The 15,320-nt window shown below is 41.0% G+C and overlaps 1 protein-coding gene across 1 annotated transcript in view; it reads left to right on the forward strand.

Annotated features, from left to right (window-relative positions):
• Window positions 1–15,320, forward strand: part of CRYBG1 (crystallin beta-gamma domain containing 1) — a 48,533-nt gene that overhangs the window by 21,741 nt on the left and 11,472 nt on the right. The window contains exons 7-14 of the mRNA XM_045865255.3: window positions 858–984; window positions 3,514–3,549; window positions 4,557–4,711; window positions 5,644–5,770; window positions 5,861–6,006; window positions 12,871–12,997; window positions 13,202–13,234; window positions 14,166–14,278. Coding sequence (XP_045721211.1) covers window positions 858–984; window positions 3,514–3,549; window positions 4,557–4,711; window positions 5,644–5,770; window positions 5,861–6,006; window positions 12,871–12,997; window positions 13,202–13,234; window positions 14,166–14,278 — 864 coding nt within the window. The remainder of the gene's footprint in view (window positions 1–857; window positions 985–3,513; window positions 3,550–4,556; window positions 4,712–5,643; window positions 5,771–5,860; window positions 6,007–12,870; window positions 12,998–13,201; window positions 13,235–14,165; window positions 14,279–15,320) is intronic.

A 15,320-nucleotide genomic window follows, 5' to 3' on the forward strand; every position in this document is an offset into this window, starting at 1 on the left:
AATGAGAAAAATTGCTACCAAAAAATGGTTAGGAGGCTGGCTCTGCAGTCAGCTTGGATCAGCCCTGCATCTGGTACTCACAGCTGTGTGGCCCTGGGCAATTTACTTGACCTCTCTGTAAAATGGGGACAATAGTGTCCCTACCTCATAGCACTGTTGCATGGATCAAATTCCAGGCAGCATTCCTTGTAAGCTCTAGGTAGTTGTTTCCTGTTACTAGTTTTGGGCACCGGGACAAATGAATAGGTGGAACATTTGGTTCTTTGGCTACAAGTGAGATGTTGCCTTTTAAAACAAAGCTTGCGGGCGCCTGGGTGGCTCAGTCGGTTAAGCGACTGCCTTCGGCTCAGGTCATGATCCTGGAGTCCCGGGATCAAGTCCCGCATCGGGCTCCCTGCTCAGCGGGGAGTCTGCTTCCCCCTCTGACCCTCCTCCCTCGCGTGCTCTCTGTCTCTCATTCTCTCTCACAAATAAATGAATAAAATCTTTAAATAAATAAATAAATAAATAAATAAATAAATAAAACAAAGCTTGCGTTTCGTAGCTAGGGCCTCTCCAAATACATACAGTGCTACAAAATGACTACTTCTCTTGAAGTGATAGAGACATTAAGGCTTTGAAGCAATTCATAATATAAATTAAAGTAAGTGGACAAAACCACAAGGAGACAGGTTAAAGATCCAGAAGAGGAGCATATAATGACGTAGTCCTCCGGGAGCCCAGGGTTGCTCTAATACCCGAGTGTCGCGGTACATGGCCCAGACACACATCACCCCTCCTCTCCTTTCTCAGTAGGGTCCCGTGTGCCACGGAAATAAATGAGGAGTCCTGTCTTTTCTTCCTTGGTGCTTATTTAGGTGGCTGATTTATGAAGAACCTGGATTTCAGGGTGTGCCTTTTGTCCTGGAACCTGGTGAATACCCCGACTTGTCCTTCTGGGATACAGAAGAAGCGTACATTGGATCCATGAGGCCTCTGAAAATGGTAAAAAGAAACCTAACAAAATGTTCCTGGAGTCTGATGCTTTGTCAGCTTGACATTGATAGTTCACAGGCTGTGACTCTGAAGCATAGTTTTAAAAACGCAGATCGGTGGTAGATGGAACCTCTCGCTAGACAGAAACAATAGGATAACTTGCTGGATGCTCTAGATGGAAAAATAGATAAGCCCGTGTCATCTGCCTCCGAGGCAGTCTCAGCCTTGCAGAGCCACACGTGTGTGTGCAGAGCTGCAGCCCAGGGCAGGTCTAAGAAATGAAGACAGTGAAGAGCTAAACCCTTGTGGAAAAACAGGAAGGACAGATGAAGTCCACCTTGGAGGTGATGTGACCGAGGAGAGGGATGATTAGGAGAGCTTCATGCTCAATCAAGTTGGGTCTTAAAAACCACACAGGACCGTGTTAGATGGAGATGTCAGGGAATGCTCTGCCTGAGCCCGGGCGGAGCTGGGGAAGGGCAGGGCAGGTGGGCACCAGCCCAGTTGTAGCGACCAGAGGCTAGGGTGCGGGGGGCAGCCTGGGGGGCCCTGGGGCTGGATGTGTGAATATTGTGCCCCAGCATCTGCCTTAGAGAGGAGCCTGTGCTTCCTCCCCCCTCCCCCTGTCTTTTGTTGTGTTCCTTCTATCTCTTCTGCTAAACTCTAAGCCTTGGGAGGGTCCGGGCTGTACCTGTCTTGTCCCCCACGTGGAGCACGGCGTGTGCTACATGGTAAGAGGTGCTCACTAACTACCCATGCCACCAGGGCGGCTCTTGTGACAAACATGTTTCTGAAATCGCACTTTGCGGTGGTTTTCTAGAGCCAGTTTGAAACAGATTAGAAAGTCACGGAGATAATTTTTGTCTTAATTTTACCTCTCCTGCCAAAGCCTGTGGTTTAGCTACCTCCATGTTTGCTGATCTTCATGCAAAACTCATTTGCATTATAAATGGCTTTTTCATTATAAATGATTTGTTTCTAAAATTTACTTTCAAAGAACAAAGTTTAGTTAGTTCTGTGAATATATGAAAGAGTTGTCCCAGGTTTTGAAGCCTGTCTCAAATAATTTACAAAACTGTGAAGTTTATGGCATTGGAAAAGGATACTTTTGAAAGGGTGCTCAGTACACTTAGTGTCCTCCCCCTCCCCCCCATCCACAGAGGATAGCTTCCAAGACCCTCAGTGGGTGCCCGAGATCATGGATGGCACCAAACCCTCTATATACTATGTCTTTTTCCTATATTTATATGATAAAATTTCATTTATAAATTAAATTATATATTATCTAGTTTACAAGTTAGGCACAGTAAGACATAAACAGTAACTAATAATAAAATAGAACAAGTATAACAATATACTGTAGTTAAAGTCCTGTGAATACAGTCCCTCTCTCTCAGAATCTCTTATTGTACTATAATCGCCCTTCTTGTGATGGAGTGAAATGATAAAGTGCCTGCCTGATGAGGTGAAGTGAGGTGGGGAACATAGGTGTTGTGACGCAGCCTTAGGCTACTCCTGACCTTCTTTGGACAGTATGTCCGGAGGAGGATTCTCTGCTTCCAGACTGTGATTGACCGCGGGTAACAAACTGGAAAGTGCAATGCAGATAATGGGGGGCTACTGCACTTGGTTGTTTAAACTCTGGTTTGTTGATAAAATCAGCAACATTCCTTTATAATTACAGTTCAGTTGGTGCATCTGAGCACCTTTGGCTGCACTTAAAAAAAAAAAAAAAAAGCTCTTCTATATCAGTGGAAAATATTCTCCTGACTTTCCCGCTGCCGATTTTAACTCTTACCCCATTTATTATTTCTGTGTAATAATACCTTTTTCTGTGGCTTCTTTTTAGTGAGTTTTCTGGTGATTTACAAAAACTTTATTATGAAAGTATCACAACCCCCATAGACCCATCCTTTGGGCTAGTTTAAATTCTACCCAACAGCTCATGGAATTATTTCAAGAGTCCTCCAGACCATATTGTGAACTTGTGTGAACTCAACAGTTTTGTAAGCCACGGGTTGCAAAACCCAGTGCCTCCAGGGGCCAGGCAGCAAACAGACATGAGTGAGGGTGGCAGGGAGTTGAACTGAGAGCGCAGTAGAGACAGGCCAACCCCGCGCAAGTCCCGGCTGGAGCATGAGCCCATGGGAGAGGTAGTCCGTGCACAAGGGGAGGGCTGCTGCCTCTGAGCTCTGTGTCCAGAAACATCCGATCTTGTGGCTGCTCTTTAAGGGAAATAAGAGGAATGCATTTTTGTGAGACATTTTCTGAATAAAAACAAAAACAAAAAAACTCAGCTTATTGGGTTAAAAAACTTACCTACCATGCAAATTCAGCTTATAGACCACCTCTGCTCTACACAGTCTTCCTCATTCTTCATCTGCATCATTGTAGCTTCAGAACTGTTGCAGCCTCACTTAAATGAGAGGCACGCACACTGGGACGTTCGATCGCTGACCATCAGCTGCCATGGGTCATATAAAATGGTAATCTATCCACGAAGAGCCGTGTTTCTGACTATATTATTTTTCTTTTCAGGGTGGACGTAAAGTTGAATTCCCTACTGATCCAAAGGTAAAAATGTTTATTTTTAAAATTTTATTCCTATTCCATCCCCATGAAGATAATGTGGTTTTACGCATCAACCTCCATGAAACATAATTGCAGCTAAAGGAAGTCGTCCAAGTGATACATGCCATCCCTTAGACTGGAAGATGACGCTAATGGCACTAATAATCCCTCTCAGTACATGTAGCCATGGCTTAAAATGTTCATCGTTGCATTCAGTTTGTAATTTGTGGTTGTATTTACTAATTGTGGGGCCTGTTGCTGCTTGCCAGTTAGCCAGGAAAAACTGAGTTCTCAAGACAAGATCTCCCTTTCTCCTATTTCTACTTTGCACATTTATGACACATTTATGTTTCTTTTCTTTCTTTTTTTTTTAAATAAGCTCCATGCCTAACATGGGGCTTGAACTCATGACCCTGAGGTCAAGAGTTGCATGCTCCTACCAATGAATCCAGTCAGGTACCCCTGTATTTCATTTTTATTTATTTATTTTTTTAAAGATTTTATTTATTTACTTGACAGAGAGAGAGAGAGACCAAGTAGGCAGAGAGGCAGGCAGAGGGAGAGGGAGAAGCAGGCTCCCCGCTGAGCAGGGAGCCCGATGTGGGGCTCGATCCTAGGACCCTGGGATCATGACCTGAGCCGAAGGCAGCCGCTTAGCCGGCTGAGCCACCCAGGCACCCCTGTATTTCATTTTTAAAGCAACTTAGGATCCTCTGGTTCCTTAGTTTGTCCTAAGCAAAATTCTAAATATCAGTTCTAGACATTGAACAAAAACCAATTTTTTTAACCGATTATTTATAAACTGTCTTTTGAACCTGGCTTTGGGCTGCACCACATCAGGATAAAAATTCAGAGTTTTAAAATTTAAAATACTACTATTTAGTTAATTTAAAAAATAAGATCAGGAAGTTCTGTGTTCTAGGACTTAGTGATATTAAATGACTGATTTAACATTTGGCTGTTGTGATATTTAACTTCTTACAATTAGTGGTCTATCATTTCTATTGTAGGTAGTTATTTATGAAAAGCCTTTCTTTGAGGGAAAATGTATGGAACTAGAAACAGAAATGTGTAGTTTTATCGCGGAAGCAGGTGAAACAGAAGAAACAACAGATGACAGTTTGCCATTTATGTCCGTGGGCTCGATGAAAGTTCTGAGAGGAATGTAAGTAGGTGGGAGTAACCAGGGGGGAGGGGGTGTCTTTTTTATCCCTTTAGTAAAGTAATAGACACGTTTCCCCTACTCCCACCACCACCACCAAAAAACCATTCCAGATAGTACGGTAGAGTGAATTTCAAACATGTTCTCAGCCAGAGTGAATTTCAGACATATTCTCTAGACCTGGATTTGACACAGTGGATCAAGGGGCTGTTTGGGGCCAGTCAGCTGAGCAAGGCTAATAAATTGGCCCACACTGATCAAATCTACATCTTGTTTATTAATATTATGCTCCAAACTACTGAACTATTAGTTTGCTTTCTATTTTTTATATTTTACACTTTATAGATCTAACATATTTCCTTTAGAAGTATACATTGAAAATGGTCTTGTAAACAGGCAAAAATATTTTAATTACTCATTGAAGAAAGTTTATCCAGTTTTATTTGCTGAAGTTCTTTTTTTTTTAAGATTTATTTATTTGAGAGAGAGAAAGAGAGCATGTGAGTGGGGGGAGGGGCAGAGGGAGAGAGAGAGAGAGAGAGAAAGAATCTCCAGCAGACTCCCCACGGAGCATGGAGCTCAATGCAGGGCTTGATCCCCAAACCCTGGGATCATGACCTGAATCAAAATCAAGAGTCAGATGCTTAACTGAGACACCCAGGTGCTCCTGCTGAAGTTCTTTTGAGTCATTCTTATTAAACACACACACCCACACACACACACTCCCTCTACTCCTTTATAGAATGTTGATGTATATTTCTTAGGTTGTTCCTTAGGGGTCCATTCTATTAGTCTCTTAAATTTAGAGAAGAATTGCAATAGTCATAGTGCACCAGTCTGTGTCTAGCTTCATAACTATTAGTATTTGTTAATGAAACTGATAAATACATGGGAAAAATTTTAGCACTGATGAAAACATGTTCTTTCTGTTGCAGTTGGGTTGCTTATGAGAAGCCTGAATTTACAGGTCATCAGTATTTGCTTGAAGAAGGAGAGTACAAGGACTGGAAAGATTGGGGAGGTTACAATGGAGAGCTTCAGTCTTTACGACCTATATTAGGTGTAAGTTAAAGAAAAGCTAATAGATAATACTTGATCTTTTTTGAATAATAAGTGGGTAGCCTTTGAATTTTGAATTTTTTTCCTTAATAGGATTTTTCAAATGCTCACATGATAATGTACAGTGAAAAAAACTTTGGATCCAAAGGTTCCAGTATTGACGTCTTAGGAATTGTTGCTAACTTAAAGGAGACTGGATATGGATTGAAGACACAGTCTATTAATGTACTGAGTGGAGTGTAAGTAAAATGACCCAGTCGGGATTTTAAACACTTTTACGTTGGGTTGTATTAAATTGATAGTATCTCTGACACAGAGTAGGCACTCAATATCAATAACTAAACATTAAATCAGTCATTTAGTATGTTCTGCCACAGTATTTTCATAACTGCTTTTTAAAATCTTTCTCATATAATCTTTTTTTCATGTATAATACAACATTGAAATAGACTTTTGGGTTTCATGATTGAAACCTACAGATCCACTTCTCTTATCATTCTGCATGGAAAGATCTCCTGGATTTCTTATGATGGGAATCAAATAAAAAATAATGATCTAATACTAGAAAACTGAGGTTGGGATAAAGTCCCATTCATTTTCCTGTAGTCCTTGCAGGAGAGGAAGAATTTCTTCTACCCATCAAGATTCTTCTAGCTGGTCTAAGAATTAAATTGACATAAGATAGATTAACAAGAGAAAAAAAAAACCACCAAAGTTAATTACATCCTCATGGAGGTCCAATAATGAAATTGAGACCCAAAGGAATAATCAAAATCAAGAGTCAGATGCTTAACTGAGCCACCCAGGTGCTCCTGGGTAGGCAGGGTAGGCAGTTTTTATATATTTTAGGCAGAGAGACAATACATTTGTTAGGAATTGACAGGATAAAACTTGTTTGGAAGCTTCAATTAGTAAGGAATTCTAAATAGAATTTGGGCTAATGTAATAAATTAGTAAAAAGTAACAAGGTTTGTTTATACAGCCTTCTCGGCTCTAAATTCCCTATCTCTGGTGATGTAGGTGTGTCTCTACCTCCTGGTACAGGGAGGGTACCATTCACATGGGAGATTTATTTCCTGTTTTCAGAGAGGCAGAGGAGGGTCTGAGAGTCGTTCGTGCACAGGCTGTTTCTTAAGTAACTTTACTTTGAAATAATCGATATGCCATTGTGGTCCTTTTTGGGGTAGCCTGCCCTGAGCCCCGACGTCCTACATCTGCTCCATTTTATTTCTTCACTATTACTTTGACATAAAAATTAATGTTTCAGTGTACCTGGAGTTAGCAATTGAATGCTTTATTTTAATGCTAATGTAAGCTTTTATTGAAAGATGATCAGTCAAGATTCTTTGGGATGCACACGACTGCAAGCCAACCTAAACTGATAAAAGTGATAAAAATGGAATTTATCAGACTATATAACTTAAAAGTCCTGGAAAAGATTTTTGCTTCAGTCATGGCTGGATGTCGGGTTTAGACACTGTCATTAGAACTTGCTCTCTGTCTCTTGACTGAGCTGTTTCCTATGCTGGCTTCGTTTTAGGCAGGCCATTTCCATCTGGTGGAAGTTCTTTTCTTCTCACTGTGTCCAGTGGAAAGAGCTTCTGTTCCAGGTTTGACTGATTCTCTCAGCTTGGGTCATGTGTACCTGCCTGAACCAATCTCTGTAGTCAAGGAGATGACAGTGCCCGCGTGATGTGCGCAGTCCCAGAGCAGGGTAGGGTCAGTCCCACAGAGCCACTTATATATGATTGGGGTGAGTGGTTCCCCAGGAACATTAGAAAGAATGGAGATAGATACTGGATGGGCAAAACACGTGTCTATTAAAAGAAGTTATATAATTATTCTTATGATCCAGGTTGATGTCAGTTATAATTTGTTGTGAGAGTATTCTTAAATAATCATATGAAATTATTTGACATGGGTTCTGTTGAAAGTGTTTGATGTTAGGTTTTTTTATGTCATGAGTAACATAGGCTATTTAGATCATTCTAACCTCAATTCTGTCGTATTTCGTGGAGCCTCCCATAGGATCCCTGGATATCTGAGATGTGTCTACAGTGTAATATGCTTTTACTATTAGTCACATTCGCCAAATCCTTGCGTAGGTTGTTGCTTGTGGCGCCATCTTGGCGGGGGTGACATCTGGGACTTCTGGGTCTTCATTCTCAGCAGGAGATGCCTCTACTGCGTTGTGCTGTGGCACCCTAACATTTTACAGTCTGCCATAGACAAAAGGTATGGTATGGCAGAAGTCATGTGAAATGTTGCCGTGGCTCTATAGTATTTTGAATTGCCTTTAGAGTTAATTACTTACAAGGAAAATAGTGATCAGTTCAGTCTGAAAGAACAGTTGTACGTTTTGGTACTCACCAGGTATGTTGGTTCCATTAGTCAGAGTCCAGTCATGCATTCTAGCAGAGGAAGCAAGAGGATGTTGGGTAGGATTCCCTTGGGGCATTTATGTAGCTTGTGTTGTTAGCACAGGTAGGATCGTGCCCAGGGCCGGTCTTTTTTTTTTTTTTTTTTTAACCCAGCCTTTGTTTACTTGCAATTAGTTTCCTTTATAAAATGTTGCTTTTATAGGTTTCTATTTTTAGTCATTTCTAGTTGTATTTCCTGGTTTAGGCTTTTTTTCTGGTGATAGCAGTTGAGTTGTGGTACTGGCGGAATTTGAAGGGAGGTATGCACACATCACCGCCCCCCACACCACTTCCTTTTAAATTCTGTGGTTTTGGAAGGGCTTCCGTATTTACCAGGGCCAGCTGCTTCCTCAGAATTCATTTAGTTGGTTATTTGACAAATATTGATTGAGGTCTGTTACGTGCAAAGTACTATATTATGTCCTCACAGAAGTTACAGCATTCATATAAAACATAAATCATTGCTACAAAAGACCTAGAGATTAAGTGCTTCGGGAATCTACTGAGCAGAAAGAGATTAATTTCCAGTTTGTACACAGGGAAGACTTTGGCCGAAGAAGTGGCATTGGACCTGGGCCTTGTGAGGTAGATAGATTGAGATGTGCCAACACGAGGGAGGAAGACTAGCCTGTGTGTTTTTAATAGTTTCAAGGAAAAAATGATTTTAATGACTTTATTCTTCTTGGTAAATAAGAATTTTAGTTTGGTTTTTCATTTCTCAATATGGAATGTGAAAACTTTTCAGAAGACTTTTTTGAGATTCCCATTCTGGGTGTCTCCCAAGAGGTTCCCTATCACATGGGTAATAAAGTGCTTGGGTGGTAAACTCATTTTTACCTCAGACACAGAGACCAGCCTTCAGGAAGGCTGCCCATGAATCCAACCATGGAGGTGTTGGGAACTGCATTCCATTTTCTTACTGCAACATCAGAAGAAACTCCCTCTCACAGCTCTACTAAGCAATTTCAAGTTCTGTGCTATGCTCTTGTTCACATGGTGGAAACTGGGCTAGTTTTTTTAAAACTAAGAACAAAAGGAAATATTTCTAGAGTCGAGCTAAAAAAATTAAAGTGCTGTCATTTTAATTTCTTTTTCCTTTTCCCTTCCATGGAAGGGCCGGTTTGCCCTGCCCCCCTGAGTTCTGAGCAGTGACTCCACCAGGCTGGGACCTGCCGGTACTCATACTCGCTCTCTCCCCACCACCCCCTCCAACCTTAGAAACAGGGAAGTGTTGATTCACGTGTACAGAATATGTTGAAATAAGGACAGTGAGGAATTTTCTTCTTATGAGTCTCAAGTGTAAGTTATAGATATACCGGAGAATCTCAGATCTGAGTTTTGGGGTTTTATTTTTACCCTCATATTCATGGGTGATTCATCTGGGGCTGCATCTCAGGAGGAAAACGACCCTACTCTCAATTCAAGTAATACCTTAATAAGTGGTTTGTTTGGTTCAGCCTCCGTGAATTAGATAGGTTTATGTGGTGGTGGGTGTTTCCTTACAAGTGATTTATTTTAGTTTTATAGGGAAATAGAGTATTCTCACTTGTTAGTTTTATTTAAAAAAAAACAAGTGCTGGGTAAAGCTTCCTCCAACGCTCACTCACTTGCCTCCTCTCCCGTGGTCCGTGTCTCCCCACTCACAGCCTTCCCTCCAGACCTTGAAGTCAATCAAGCAAAAAGGCCTTTTAACCTTCTCTTCTCCTTTAACTAGTTACAGATGCAGAGCCTGCCAGGAATACTTTTTTTGTGATACGGCTTAACCTCTTTATTTCTTCTTCTTCTTCTTCCTCTTCTTCTTCTTCTCCTTCTTCTTCTCCTTCTCCTCCTTCTCCTTCTCCTTCCTCTTCCTCTTCTTCCTCTTCCTTTTCTTTCTTCTTTCTTCTTTCTTTCTTCTTCTTCTCCCGGTTTTTGTAAAGTAGATATTCTTGCTGTGCAGATATTCCTCCCCACATAAATTCCATGCTCTCACTTGGCCGTCACTTCTCTTCATAAGCCCAAGGCCGTACACCAAGGCTCCCAGGCTCTGTATAAGCTCATGCAACGTCAGCACTGGGATCCTGGGCAACCTCCTTACCTATGAATGAAAAGAGGATCTCTCAAGCAAAAAGGCCTTTTAACGTTCTCTTCTCCTTTAACTAGTTACAGATGCAGAGCCTGCCAGGAATACTTTTTTTGTGATACGGCTTAACTTCTTTTTCTTTATTTCTTCTTCTTCTTCTTCTTCCTCCTCTTCTTCTTCCTCTTCTTCTTCTTCCTCTTCCTCTTCCTCTTCTTTCTTCTTTCTTCTTTCTTCTTCTTCTCCCGGTTTTTGTAAAGTAGATATTCTTGCTGTGCAGATGTTCCTCCCCACATAAATTCCATGCTCTCACTTGGCCGTCACTTCTCTTCATAAGCCCAAGGCCGTACACCAAGGCTCCCAGGCTCTGTATAAGCTCATGCAACGTCAGCACTGGGATCCTGGGCAACCTCCTTACCTATGAATGAAAAGAGGATCTCTCACAAAGGTTAAGTGACCCCTTCAAAGTTATCTGGAAGTTAATGTCATGACCATAGCTGGGACTAGGTCTCCTAACTCCTGACCTCACAATGTTAAAGGACAGGCTCTCAAAATGCAGTAGACCGGCTGGGCTTCCAGACAGCCGGAAGTGCGCGTGCAGATGCTCGCTGTCCTGAGCTACTTGACACTGGAGATTTCTGCCGTGGTCGTCTTCTCCTTGATTGCTCTTCATTTCCTAATGACTGCCTTTGGGTTTTTGTCTAAAGTCAAGCCCTTTTGACAGTGAAATCATAATCTGTTCTAGCTATAAAGTGTGCGGACTGTCTTAAGTATGGCTTAACGGAAGAGTAAATGAAAGGAGACTTTTGACAGGGCACGTGGCAGCTCGGGTCATGATGCAGTGTGGGGAGCCTCAGGAGACCCGGTAGTGGCTCAGCCTTCCTTGGCCACCAACTAATCAATTGTGTCACCCTGGACAAGTCATTTCCCATTCAGGACAAACACCAACAAATAATTCCATGTGCTACTTCTCAGCCATCTGTAAATTCAAGGGCAAGGATCGTCGTTTTCATCCTTGCACGCCTACTGCCCTCTAGTTCCTGACACACGATAAATGACCAGTTGATGTTTGTTGAAAGAATCAATGAATTAACTTTTCTATGTCTTTAGCTTCTCCGTTCTGTAAAATGGGAAGACCTGTACCTCCCTAGATTGAATGTAGTCAAAGATGTGAAAGCATTTTGGAAAGTTTTGAGTATATATACAGGCATATAGGTATTATTCCTTTCAGCTCCAAGTCGATCAGGAGGGCAGCGAATTAAATCAGGAGGAGACGCTGAGTTATCTCTTGAATATAACGGAACTGAAAAACTTTCAAAGACTATCATTGGCTAGGAAGTATCATCAGTAAGTTCGTTTTGTTGATTATCCTCTGAGTGTAGATCACTTGAAAGGTGACAAAAGAAAACATCCCAGAAGAGATTTTAGTATTTCTGAGTGTTTGTTCAATGTTGCTTACTCTACATGGTCATGTCACGTCGGAAATCCTGTTCCAAATAAAATTTTAATTACTTAGCTATATTTTTTGTTTGGTTGGTTTTTAGTGGTAAATTTGGAGCAATTTTTTATTATACCAATGGACATAAATCCACTAAGGATATGGAGAATTTTGTTTTACAATCAACTTGGTCAAAATCATAACTATTTGCATAAGAAACAAAACTTATAACCCAAATAATTCTTGAACTGTTGTGATGACCTTGCAAAAAGGAGAGCAATATATTTATAAAGATGCCCAGCTCTTGAAATTTGACTGATGTGTTATACATCAAGATGATTACATAGAACATCAAGGTAGCATAATTATTAATCAGCCTTATTGTTTCAAATAATATTTAAATTCCAGGGTGGTTCACTACTTCCATGGGTTTGAATTTCCTGCACACAGCGTGAGAATTCTTATCTCTCTGTGTATACCTGCCAACCTGAAGAATGTGTTTTTCACCCAAAGAGTAAAATTACTGTGATTTGTAAAAGAGGTATCATACTTCTGTTCTGCCTCTGACCCTTTCCTCCCTTCCAGCCTCATCCCCTCCCCCATTCACAGTGTCTCCTTTTCTCCAGTAATGCCCAATATCTTACAGTTTCCCAACACACCCGAGTCTGTCACATCTCTGCACCTTAGTACATGCTGTTCTCCCCAGCTATATTTTTTTTAAAGCATTTCTTCTGTCAACTTTTTTTCTTTCCACTGTGGTTTGTTGTGTAATAGAGACATAGTTTCTTGTAATCTTTCTGGAAAAATATTAATGTTGATAACAAAAAGAGCTCTTGCTTGCTTACTAAGAGAACTTTACAGGTACTCTTGGAAGTCCAGATTGTTTCCTTAAAATAGAATTAGAAAGAAATACAGACAAATATCCCCATTGGAGCTTTCTCAGGGAATAGGATTTGATAAGTGAGAACACCAAAAGGTTCAGGTAAAGATACTCTTTCACTTGTCACTTTGATTTGTCATAGAGATAAATCTCCCAAAAGACTAACAGAGAATCAGAAAAATCAAGATTACTGATTATTAAAATAAATGGAGTTTCTTATGATACATATTTACCTAAGTGGGTTTGATAGTTTTATTATACATGTAAACTATGAATTATAACAAGTCAGTGTTTTTGTTTCTTTAGATGGGTAGCCTATGAGAATCCTGACTTCACAGGAGAACAGTATATACTGGATAAAGGCTTCTATACCAGTTTTGAGGACTGGGGAGGCAAAAATTGTAAGATCTCTTCTGTTCAACCCATATGTTTGGTAAGGAGTTATACTTTTATATGAGAATATTTAACTGACTTCTGGATTTCCTTAACGTGTACTTCCAGTTCATGAGATACATAACACTACAAAAACTATTCTGAGATTATTTTTCACAGTAATTGCTAATGATCTGGAAGAAAAAACTTTTTCGAGATGTGTGCTCTACTCATTTCCTTCTCTCTTCCCTTTAAAAATTTTTAGGATTCTTTCACTGGCCCAAGGAAACGAAGTCAGGTAACTTAAAAAATAATCTATTTTTTATAATTAGGGGCTTCCACTGAAAAGCTGATCTTATGTGTAAAATGTGAGACATTTGGGACATTTTGTTAGTTTTACCCAGTTTTATACCTGAAAGCTTAATTGTATCTTAAAATTAGATTTAGGTTTCCTTTATAAATGCTTGATAGCACATACCCACATCTAAATCTTTCTTATAAAATGCTCTTGTTATGTAAAGTTGCATTTGATATCGTTATGCCAGATCAATTTACATTAATACACTAAGATTCATATCTCAAACAATACCTAGAGTTATGATAAACAGTCAAATGAATTTTCATATTTGCTGCGTCTGCATTAGACAAACATTCTATATGGTCTATTTTATATGGTCTCTCACCCAAGCCTTTGAACGCTGAGTGTCGGCATCAACTGAAGTGTCACCTTGGTTACTTAGGCTTTTTAATGAAGAGTTCAGAGTTCAGACAACCCTAATTACAGAGGCGAAAACACCACTGTAGCCTCCTTTATTGGCACACACAGGATTCTAATAAGTCAGCATGTATCTTCCATTGAGAGGGAGGAAAACTATACTATGTTTCCAAAATATAGTTTCTTGTAAATGTTAGAACTGATGAACAATTACTTTTGGCCACAATAAAGCTTTAAAATGCCTCACAGCTTGTTGCGACATGGTGTTCTATAGAAACCGGCCTCTATTGTTGGGTTGTCCTTTGATGTCTCTGAATTAAATAAGCATGAATGGGGCAGCCAAAGTATTTCTAATTGGTCATTAATGTAGAAGTAGAAAATTAAAGGATTTATAAAATTCATGGCAGTTTATTGTAACAAGAGTTAATAGGTCATGTTTGCATTGTTTCAAAGGCTGAAGGAGTTAATGTGTTTAGGAAAATAATTCAATGTATTTCTGCTTACTTTTTCAAAGATTCGGTTGTTTTCAGAACCACAGTTTCAAGGTCGCAGTCAAGGTTTTGAAGAAACAACAAGTCAAATTGATGATTCGTTTTCTACCAAGTCTTGCAGAGTTTTAGGAGGCAGGTAAGTCAAACAGGGGACTGGCAGAGCCTGATCCCTGGGAGAGGTTAGAATTCACGTATCAGCAAGTGTTCAGTGGCATCCTGGTGCCTGGCGTTCTGCGAAACCACCAAATGCTACCAGACCATCTTGGTACGAAACTGCACCTTGAAGCATCTGAGCGCCGGACATCAGAGTGCATGGGATCACCACGTCGCTGCACAATGTGATCCGGACCAGGTTCTCTAGTCTCTAGCCTGTCCTGTCACCTGCAGCAGGACTCTAGATAATCTCTAAGGTGCCTCCCAAGGCACATTTTTTTTTATAGGTAGATCGGCGTAAGATAGGCATTCTACGTGTCCGGCAGCGGATGGCTGGAGTGGGGCTGGTCTGTATGGGATCAGGGAGCACACTGCTCTAGAGCTGGGGAGAGAGAAGGTGGGATCAGGTCGTGAAGGCCCCCCCGAGCATATGAGTTTAGATGGATGCCGTAGAAAACACAAGGGAAAGGCAATGAGCTCAAAGTGCCGTGCTGAACACAGTTTTACAAAAGCTTTAGGAGGAGGGAGCCCAAAGTCAGGGAACGTTGGCCAGGAAACCCCTGGAGCCACCTGTGCAGGTGATGAGGCATTATGTCTAATAATAATAATGACAGTAACGGTGCCTTTAGTCGTGTTATAGTTCTCTGTGGTCTCAGCCGCATGAGCCTGTCCTTCAGCCTTGTGCAGGGGAGCCTGCCCTGGCTTTGCCTTGGAGCGCACGGATTTCCGGTCACATTCCACAGTGTATCAGCACACAACTCCGCCTCTGTCCCGGTTCCTCGTTCTCCCCTGCCCTGCTGCACTTAGTAGGACCAGATACGTACTTCTGTTGTTCACTCATCGTCTGTCTCAGTTCACTAGAGTGTGAACTTCACGACAGCAGGGACTTCATTTTGTCCTCGCTTCTGTCCCCAGCAATGGAAAAGCACCAGACACACAATTAGCCCTCAGTAAGCATTTGTTAGATTAAAAGAATGAACAAAAAACTCACCTCTTCTGGGGAAGCTGGTAAATCGCCACATTAC

Source organism: Mirounga angustirostris, unplaced genomic scaffold (genome assembly GCF_029215605.1).
Source record: "Mirounga angustirostris isolate CCGP_5_RB_7025 unplaced genomic scaffold, mMirAng1.0.hap1 SCAF_8, whole genome shotgun sequence".
In the NCBI taxonomy this organism is placed as follows: domain Eukaryota; kingdom Metazoa; phylum Chordata; class Mammalia; order Carnivora; family Phocidae; genus Mirounga; species Mirounga angustirostris.